This window comes from Geospiza fortis, unplaced genomic scaffold, assembly GCF_000277835.1.
Source record: "Geospiza fortis unplaced genomic scaffold, GeoFor_1.0 scaffold114, whole genome shotgun sequence".
Classification (NCBI taxonomy): domain Eukaryota; kingdom Metazoa; phylum Chordata; class Aves; order Passeriformes; family Thraupidae; genus Geospiza; species Geospiza fortis.
The window spans coordinates 1,418,307-1,428,295 of NW_005054383.1; the positions used below are offsets into that span (position 1 = coordinate 1,418,307).

Here is a 9,989-nt window from a genome sequence, read left to right on the forward strand (position 1 = left end):
GGAATGCTGGGGATTCATCCTCATCAGAGGGCTTGAAGAATAAAGAGTTGTGCCTGCCTTTGGCTAGGAGCCTAGATCAAACCGACTCCAGAGATCCCTTCCAGCCCTATGACTGGTGCTGAATGAGATGCAGGTTGCTATCCACAGAAGGGCTTTGTTTTTTTTTTTTAAACCTGAGACTCTTGAAACAGGTCTGAATGCAGGCCCTGGAGATGAAACTCCCGTCATTACCTCCACAGATCCATCTCTGTCTCAAACCCAAGAGAGAAGAGATTATTTCAGATTTAAAACATCTGCCTGCAGGTAAATACATCAACAGCACAGACTTCCCACTGGATTTCCAGAAGTATTATAAGGGACTCCCTAAAGAAGAGTTCTCTGATCAAGGAAAGATCCCAGGATTGGTATCTGTCTCCAGGATTGGTATCATATCCCTTTAGAGATGAATTTCCACCTACCTCTGGGGACCTCACGTGGACCTTCAGCCTGCAGGAGCTCAGGCCATTTCCCACAGCCTTTGGAGGTGGGGATGGGCTGTTGCTGTGCACTGACAGGCCAGGATGTAACCGTCCCCTCCCAGGGATAAAGGCCACTTCTGTGCTTCCCTCGTGTCTTCAACAAACAGCAAACACACAACATCTTATTAACCAAACAAAAGGCACAAATTTGTAGAGCTCCCGTGCTTGTGGTTCTGTCTCCAGGATAACCTCACCTAAGCCTGAGCAGCCTGCACCAGTGCAGCTGGATCTCCACCAGCTGCATTCCATTGAATCATGGAATGGTTAAGGTTGGGAAAGACCCCTCAGATCATTGAGTTCCACCATTTCCTGGGTACTGCTAAGGCCACCACTGACCCATGTCCCCAGGTGCCACATCTCCATGGCTTTTGAACACTTCTGGGTGATTCCACCACTCCCCTGGGCAGCCTGTGCCAAGGGCTTTACAACCCTTTCCATGAAGAAGTTTTTCCTAATATCCAATCTAAACATCCCCTGGCACTACTTGAGGCTGTTTCCTCTTGTCCTGTCCCTTGTTAATTGGGAAAAAAGCCCAATCCCCACCTGGCTCCACCCTCTTGTACAGATCCATAAGGTCTCTCCTGAGTCTCCTTTTTTTCCCTTTTTTTAACTTCAGTTCTGTTTCAAAGCTCTGCTGGGCAGTGATAGGAGATACTCATGAGGCCCAGAAGTTTGGGAAGGTCTGGATTACACTTCAGGATGATCCATGCCTTCAAGATTTCCTGATGTGACCACCTTAAAGAATCATTTAGGGCTAATAGTGCCCTTGAAGCCAAACCTTGGTATGAAGTGCTCTGCCTAAGACTCAGCAGCCCCTGATGATGACAGGAAACACTTTCTATGCCTACCTGAATTTGGCTTTTTCAATTATTTTTCTGGCCTCCTCGTGTGTGCTGCCCACCAGAGAATCTCTGTTGATAGCAATGAGTTGGTCTCCAGGTCGGAGCCGACCATCCTAAACAAACAGGGAGAAAGACACAGCATTGAGAAGGGACATCTCTGCCCAAAGCCTTCTCCTGCAACACAAATCCTCATTAGTCCATGCAATTATGCATCTACTCCTAGAAAAGCTGCTTCAGAACAGCCACAGCCTCTAGGAAAGGTGCCCATGGCAGAGCTCCTGAGGGTCTCCACACCAACTTACTTTGTAACAGTCCCCATCTGGCAAAAGCTCTTGGACATAAATCATGGGCCCGTCAGGCCTGTTGGATCCACCACTGATTGTCAGCCCCAAGCCAGAGGAGTTTGCTACAGAAATGCTCTGGATTCCTGAGTCAATGGAGTAGCTGCAAGGGAGAGAAGTCAGCAGGTGACTCAAGGTGATCTGGGTTATCTTCTCCTATCACTGAACAAACTGCACGGATTTATTTCCATGTGTGATCCTTCTACCTTCTCCCAGCCTTTTATTTGCATCCTTTCTTCCACCCACTGTTGGAAAGGGGAAGTGAGGCCTCCTGTTCTTTGGCAGACATTGTTCAGTGTTGTTAAAGTGACTACTTCCCCTAATCCCCAATAGGGGAATACTTGTTTAGAGAAGAAACTAAAGATTTAACCGGAATATATTTGGCATTTCTGGTTTTATAGCCAAAAGCACACAAATGATCAACATGTTGTTGCTTGAATCCAACTAAATCACCAGACAGCAATTTACAGATGGATCAGCTATCAAGCAGTTCTTAGGAAACATCAAAGTGAAAACAGCTGGGTGTGTCTTAACCAGGATTTGGACCCAAAATCATGCAAGATGCCCTAAGAAATGGGCATCCTCTACAGCAACACCCACCACACTGTGAGCTGCTGCTGTGGCAGGTGGCTTTGTCAGGATGGAAAGGAGCAGCAAACAGGCTAGAGCCTTCCCTCCAAGAGCTGCTGGACAGGACTCAACAGGCCACCAAGGCCCAGGCACAGCAGTGGCTCTGTGCCAGCAGGGAGGTCTGGCAGTGGCAGAGTTGTGGGAGCAGAGATTTCACTGGGCTCCCATGGACAGCACTGGAACAGGGTGGGTTGGGGGTGGTGCATAAGGAGCAGCAAACCTTTTCCTCCAAATGGGATGGGTGCAGCTGGTGGGTGTAGCTGGCTTTTCTTTATTTCCACAGCAGCCACTGCCCAAAGAATCTGCACTGGCTCCTCATGTTACAACTTCAGACACAAGAGCAGCTGAGCATCCCATGCCCCACAGTGACACCAGCACAGGTTCCCAAGCAATGCCATCCCTGGTGGTCACACACCCCAGGGGAAGGGGTGCATGGGCCATAGTCTTATGAAAAAACATTGCTTAAAGGTGAACAGTCTTAGGGAAATGAAGTCATGAAATACAGCATTAAAATGCTATGTTCAACCCAGAATCTCAGGCACTGACTGTGGTGAGATTGCATTGCATCCAGCTCCCATTGCTCACTGGAGGGACAGGACCTCAGGTGATGCCACAATGAGAAGTCACAGCCTGGGGACAACCTGTGGTGAGCAGAAGGGGTGGCAGCCACATGCATGGAAAGACCTGTGGCCCAAATTACATCTCACAGCTGACCACCAATGCTCAGATGAAACCAGTGGTCTGTGATTCCAGGGGAGGACCTCTGGGGCCTGGCAGCTGCATGGAGACAAGCAGAACATGGCACAGCATGGCAATGAGGCCACCAAGGAGGAGGCCCCTCTAGTCTGAATGACCATTTTCCTGCCCACAGTGTAGGGGTTGGAATGAGATGATCTCAGGTTCCATCTCACCCAACCCATTCTGGATTCTACACCTCAGCCTGGAGGGGAATTAAGAGCACAGTGAGGATGGCTTGAACAAAGCAGCTGCCAAGTAGATGATCTGGTGTCTCCTCTGTGTGGGTCTCTCACTCCATGCAAGCAGCTTAAACCTCTGGTGCCAAATATTTGTCCTCTGCAAATCCCTAATAAGCTGGTATTTAGCAAGAGGATTTACTGGTTCTGCAGTGAGGGCTGATTCTCTTTACCAGTGCCTTGGCTTGTTTGTGCTGGCAAAGGAGGGGAGCTGGGAGCCCTGGGGACAAATGGTCCCCATTCCATGACTGTGAACAGCCTCCGAGCTGTCCCTCAGGAGAAGGGCCCTGGGGACGAGACTGCAGAAAAACCAGCTCAGCCTGTCCGAACCTCTGACCGTGCGGAATGTGCCAGGGCAGATGGCCACGTGGAAACACACTCTGGGAGATGCTCTGGCCACCAAAGGATGAGGTGACTGCAGGCTGATGACCCCAAAGCAAAGGGCATCAGGGATGTTTGCACGGAGAGGTGCTGGTGCTCTTGGAGCATGGGGCCAAAGTGCCAGGAGCAGGGCAATAGGAGACAAGCTCCAAAAACACCTCCTGAAAGCAGCACCAGCCTTGCAGGAACACTCTGCTCATGGTTTACAAGGTGATGTGCAGGGCCCTCTCAGCTGGCTGGAAACCATGGCCTCTCCCTGGGATTCAGAGGGGAGGAAGAGTGTGGAAACCCAGGGCACCAGGAATATTTCTCTGTCTGCTCTGGGATGCCCTGACCCCCAGGGCAGCACTGACTTTGACCCTCATCCATGGAGAAAGTTTCCCAGACTTCAAGCTAGACTGGAATCCACAAAAGTGTGAAATAGATTATAGAGAGCAGTGTAGGTGCATCACTTGGTGAGAAATTGAGGTTTGGGGATTTTTAGTATCTTGTGGATGGAAGCAAGATGGAGGGCACAGGGTGGTGTCCTGGGTTTCTTCTTCATGCTTCTTCTTCCTCCTTCTCCATAGGTTTGGGTGGCATTTTGTAATTGGGCAGAAAAGTCCCCATTGTGGGCTCTTAGGGATCAGTTATTGGGTTAAAAGGGAAAATAATCTAGGTGTCAGTTCTTAATTGGATAGTTTAGTCTTAAAAGACCTTGTAACAAGAGACTGTTGGCCATTTTGTGCCTTCTAATGAAAAGCTGCTGAACTCACAGTAATGAGACTGTTTTACTGATAAGAAATAATAAACACTTGAATTTGTGTCTCAAGTGCCTTCAATCCAGACTCAGAAAAACCAAGGACTGGTACACCCCCCGAAGAGGAGCTGCTGCATGGTGCAGACATATTCATTGTCTCAGCTGGGAACCTTTTCACCCCCATTGGAACAAACTTCCCAGGAACAGCCAAGATGCCACCACCACATCCAGAAGATGCTGTGGCCTCTGAACCGTTGTGGTGATAGAAGAGTAGAGAGGTCATAAGGATGAACAAAACTGTTCAACAAGCACTGTAATTCTGTACTGGGTGTATCCCTCTGACATTTGGTGGTGTCCTGCTGCCCGGGCTGGGGGGATGTGTACGTACTGTGCGTGAGGAGCGTGCGCCAGGCTCCCCAGGAAGGGGCCGTGCGAGTTGGCCGGGCTCAGCAGCAGCGGGCTCTGCGAGCGCGAGGACGAGCCCGAGGAGGTGCTCTCCAGATATCGACCTGAACACCAAAGGCACAGTCAGTCCAGGGCACACAGACACTCCAGCATCACCCTCCCCCCTGCTTTGCTGCTGGGAGATGATGCTGCACTCCTGGATTTTTGGGGGAAGCCACTTGGTGGTTAAAGACATCAGGATAGGGCTGAAGGAGGGGAAACATTCAGGCTGAACAATTCCAACGTGGGACTGCCACCCCTCTGCCAACCCTACACAACTCTGCCGTAGGGGAAGGGCCAGCAGCTGTCTGGTGGGATGCCAAGCTGTAGGGAGAGCTTTCTTCCCCAGGCACACAGGGCTTTTTGTGCTGGCATCTTGGTTAGGTCAACCTTGTTGCACCTCATTGTCCATTTCCCATTTGCGAATGAAAAATAAAATAATGATCTTTAAATGAATTATTGCTGAAATGCCTTGAAATCCAGAGCAAAAATGTATAGCTGCATTTACTGATGGAGTCACCTGCCCAGCACATGAGTTAGGCAGAATCTGGGGATCAGGGCAGTGGCTATGACCCAATTCAAGCCTCCCTTGATCACCCCGTAGCAGCATTGGCCACGCTCTTGCATGCACCAAGGGTCTGCAATAAGGACAAGCTTTCTTCAAACCTCCACCCCAACACCTACTCAAATCCAACCACAGCCCCTTCAGAATGACACTGGGATAAAGGAAACTCTCTCAGCAGAGAGAGGGGCTTTGAGTTCCCTGCTGAGCTACTCACTGCCACCGTGCAGGACCGGCGAGCTCCGCGCTGAGCCCGTGTTGCTCTGGGAGCCAAACTTCTCCAGCAGCTCAGAGAACTCTCTCCTGCAAACAAAACCATGGTGCAGTCAGCTGCTGCTCAGAACTCCCCCCACATGATTATATGGCAAGAGAGCCCCGATGGCAGGGACTGGGTACCAAGGCAGCAGGGCTGGTGCTCTCCAGCTGTGGGAGCAGACAAAGCTTCCTCCTGCACAAGGGGAACACCCTGCTTTCAAGAGGTTGTGCAAGGCTTCAGGTCTATAATCAATCTCATGGCAGTGCAGCTTTTCTGTGATGGGCTGGAGCTCCAGAGTGCTCCTTCCCTGCCCTGGAGTGTGTACAGGGCAAGAGGAGCTGGGAAGGGGCATATTCTTAAAGATCTTTTCCAATCTTAATGATCCTATGATTCTGTGGATAGGTTCTGTACTGAGAACTGTCATTCCTGAGAGAGGGCAGATGAACACTGGAGCCCTGCCTTGCATCCTGCCTTGCACCCCACCTCATGGACCCTCCTGGGAATGTTTTCACCCAACTATAAGGCTCAAAAGTTTTGCAAACACACCACACAAATTAAACCCTGCCAGAAGGAGATGTAACTGTGCAAACATAACCCAAAAATTCTTGGCCTATTTGTGACTCCTTCTAGGACAGTTAAATACAGGTTATTCTGTTTTTCCTCCTCTTTTCCTGGACAGAAAGCAGATCCTGTAACTCTTGCTGGAGTAAAGAGGGAGATGGCTTTTGGGGCACCTGCAGAAGCATCAGCCCACTCTCCCAACCCATCCATGATGATGCTCTCCATGAACATCACAAGCTATACCCTTGCAGTATGACACCTCCACAAAGATCTGCATGCAGTCTCATCCCCAAAATCCCCTGGAAAGTGATCTCCATGCCCAGGCACCAGATGCTCTGTTCCAGGTTGAGTTTGACCACTGTGTGTTGAGCCCTTGATGAGCTGGAACTCCCTTTACACCACAGTGATTTTCTTCATGCCCTTTTTTGCGCTTTTGAACTCCATTAAGAACTACCATTGTCCACATTTACCAGCTCCTGCCTCATTTCTGTAACCTTTCTTTGAGCTGCTGTGAGCCCCTCACATCCTTGCAGATGAGGAGGCATGGAAAGGAATCACATCTTCCTCATGCTCGTGTTCAGCAGCCTTCTGATCCAGCCCTGCCACGCTGCTCTCGTGCTGTCCCTCTGCAATGGGGGCTGTTCTCTCCCTCCATACCCCATCCCCACCTGAAGGATCTGACCTTTTGGCAGAGAGATCCTCAAGGATGACTAATTTCTTACACATGCCAGTTAATAAGCATCCAGGCAGTGGGGCAGACCCTGCAAATGTTGTTTCAGTGGCCACAGTAACACCATTAGATGTCGTCTTTGAAGGCAGGAGGGAATCCCCATGGGAAGGAGCCTTCCTGATGCCATAGCCCCAGGAAAAGCCTGGTTATGAGTGGCTCCCTCTCAGGCTTGACAGTCAGACAAGCTCAAGAGGTGAACCTGTAGGAACCCAGCCACAGCAAAGTTCCCTGAGCGAGGAGACTGCTGTGACACACTCGCAGACGCTGCGTCATCTGCGTTCCTCACCAGGACAGATGTTGGGTGTTATTGGCTAGATTAGAGTCAACAATATTAAATGATGAATGAATCATCAGCTCCTCAGGTTCCTGCTGGAAATGCTCTCAGTAATTTACATCTTCCCAGTCACAACCAGCTCATTAACAAACTTCAAAGACCAGCGCATGCCTTATCTAATATTGCCATCAAATTTATGCCTTATTCATTCCATTTAATGCTAATTTAAAACCCAAGTGTCACACAATGCTCAGTGACATGCCTTGGTGAATCCCAATATTTGCATCCATACTACTATTGTCTTTATCAACCAAACCCATGACCTTAAAAAAGGACCACGATTTTGTTCAGAAACCCCACGTCCCACGGAGCTCTTTTGGCTTTCACCTCTTGGGCACAAACTTCCTAGGAACAGCCAAGATGCCACCAGGACACCCAGAAGATGCTGTGACCTCCCAGTCATGGTGGTGATAAAACAGTAGGGGGGACATGAGGATGATCAAAACCATTCTCCAAGCACTGGAATTCCTTATTGGATCTACCCCTCAGACAGTGGCAGGCATTTTTGGTGGCCCTCCAAGGGACAGCTGTGTTGGGCCAGCCCTGCATGACCTGCACTTACTGTGCATGAGGAGAAGGCAGTTTCATAATGTAAGACACCAAAATATGTAAATTATTAGGAAAATTTCTCCACTGAAAGAATGTCAGGCACTGGAACAGGCTGCTCAGGGAAGTGGTGGAATCACTAGAAGTATTCAAAAACCATGTGGATGTGACACTTGAGGACATGGTTTAACTGGCCTTGGCAGTGGTAGGTTAAGGGTTGGACTCGAGGGCCTCAGAGGGTTTTCCAACCTAAATGATTCCACAAGCTCTGGGAAAGCAGAAGGACAAGTCAGCCCCTGGTTTGCTGATCCCTGAGCTGAGCCTTGGGTGGATCTCAGCAGAATTATTCCAGTTTCCCAGTAAAGCCTCTGTGTTTCTGCAGCTGATTCACACCAGTTTCACTGGCAGCTCACCCAGCCATGGCCTTACCCCTCCCTGACCCCTGCAGGGGCAGGTCCAACACGCTGCAATCTCACATATTATTCCCAGCGCTTACCAAGCCACCAGCACTAAGGTTTTGTTTTGGGCTGGGTATTTCTGTGGTCATCTATTGTTCCATTTTCCTCAGATAATAATCCAGCAGAGCACAGAGGAGGTTATAAACGCCAAACAATGGCTGAAATCCTCTTAGTCAATGCAAATGCAACTGGTGCAGCAGCTCTGTGACCCTGCAAACCCCGTCACCAACCCGTGCTGCCAAACTGTCATAAGTGAGGACATGCACGGGCTCAGAACTCCTTGTTGTTGTTTATTTTGTGTCCTGAAATTCATCCACAAAGGAGCTTTATCATTATTTTCTCAGGAGCCTGAATGAGCTGTGAGACTGGGTCCAGCCCAGGGACAATGTGACCAAATGCCACCGGCCCAGCTCCTGCTTTGTTGGTCACTCCTGCCAGCCCCAGTTCCACCAGGGACACAAACACATGACTAACTTGAGGCACACATTTATCCCAGCAGAAAGTAAAGCACTTTCTGGTGCCAGTCTCATGGGAATTAATTTTGTGCTCAGTGCTGTGTTTGGAGGAGCTGGACGCGGGCAGACAATGCCCAAACATTGCAGATTAATGAACGAGCACACTGAAGGAATGCCAGCAGGCCTTGCTTTGTGCTTTCAGACACCAAGAAGCTTCAGAAGATGTCTTTAATATTTAAAATTTGACCCTTACTAAAACATTGTGAATTGTCAGGTGCCTGCAGGACTAAAATGCCCAGCTTGATTAAAAAACAACAACCGTGGCGTTGTATGAGGTGGAAAGTTCATTTTAACAAGCCCTTCTCCAGTTTTTTTTCATTAGGATGCAAACATTTGAGGTCTGGAGGATGCTTGCAATAGAGCTTGGCCCTGGAGAGCCTCAGCCAGCCCCGGGGTGGGATGGGGGGTCTGCCAGCAGCAGCCAGCTCCAGGATGACTTTGCTACAGATTAAGCAACAGGGGGTCAATCTCCCTGCAGAAAATTGTTATTTTATCTCATAACGCCTCTTTGTCCTGCCCTTTTGTTCCTGGAAGAACAAAGGGTGAATCCTACATCAAAGGTTACACAGCGTCTGGAAACCTCAGCTCTGCACCACAGCTGGGGGAGAAAGTGGAGCCTGTGACATCAGAAATTACTGGTTTGTCTCAAAAAAAAAACAAACCTGCAGGTGAGTGGGAGCCATGAACCCAGAGCACTCCAAAAACGTCACAGATTTTCTCACACAGCTCCAGTGGAATTAGGGCACCCCCAGCCAGCCTGGAGCTGACACCCAGCTCTGTGGGGAGGTCACACCCTGGAGGGGAGAGATGGGGCATCCAGAGGGACCTGGACAGCCTGGAGAGGGGGAACCATGCAAAACTCATAAAGCACAACCCGTGCAAAACTCATAAAGCACAACAAGGCCAAGTGCCTGGGTCAGGGCAGTTCCAAGCCCCAGTCCAGGCTGGGCAGAGAAGGAATCACAGGCAGCCCTGGGGGAAGGATTTGGGGGGCTGGAGGGTGACAGCTGAACCTAGCCTGGCTGTGAGCACCCAGAGACCCCCCTGGGCTGGGCTGAGCCCTGCTATGGGCAGCAGGAGGGGGGGATTCTGCCCCTCAGGTGAGACCCCACCTGCTGAGCTGCCCCAGCCCTGGGGCCAACAGCAGCAGCACCCGGA

General features: G+C 50.1%; 1 protein-coding gene across 1 annotated transcript in view; it reads right to left on the reverse strand.

The window, feature by feature from the left end:
• Positions 1 to 9,989, reverse strand: part of LOC102038579 (syntaxin-binding protein 4-like) — a 38,307-nt gene that overhangs the window by 14,993 nt on the left and 13,325 nt on the right. Inside the window, exons 6-10 of the mRNA XM_014308765.2 lie at positions 5,649 to 5,734; positions 4,814 to 4,934; positions 1,663 to 1,804; positions 1,367 to 1,473; positions 459 to 612 (exon numbers count right to left, since the gene is read on the reverse strand). Of these exons, the coding sequence (XP_014164240.2) occupies positions 459 to 612; positions 1,367 to 1,473; positions 1,663 to 1,804; positions 4,814 to 4,934; positions 5,649 to 5,734 (610 nt within the window). The remainder of the gene's footprint in view (positions 1 to 458; positions 613 to 1,366; positions 1,474 to 1,662; positions 1,805 to 4,813; positions 4,935 to 5,648; positions 5,735 to 9,989) is intronic.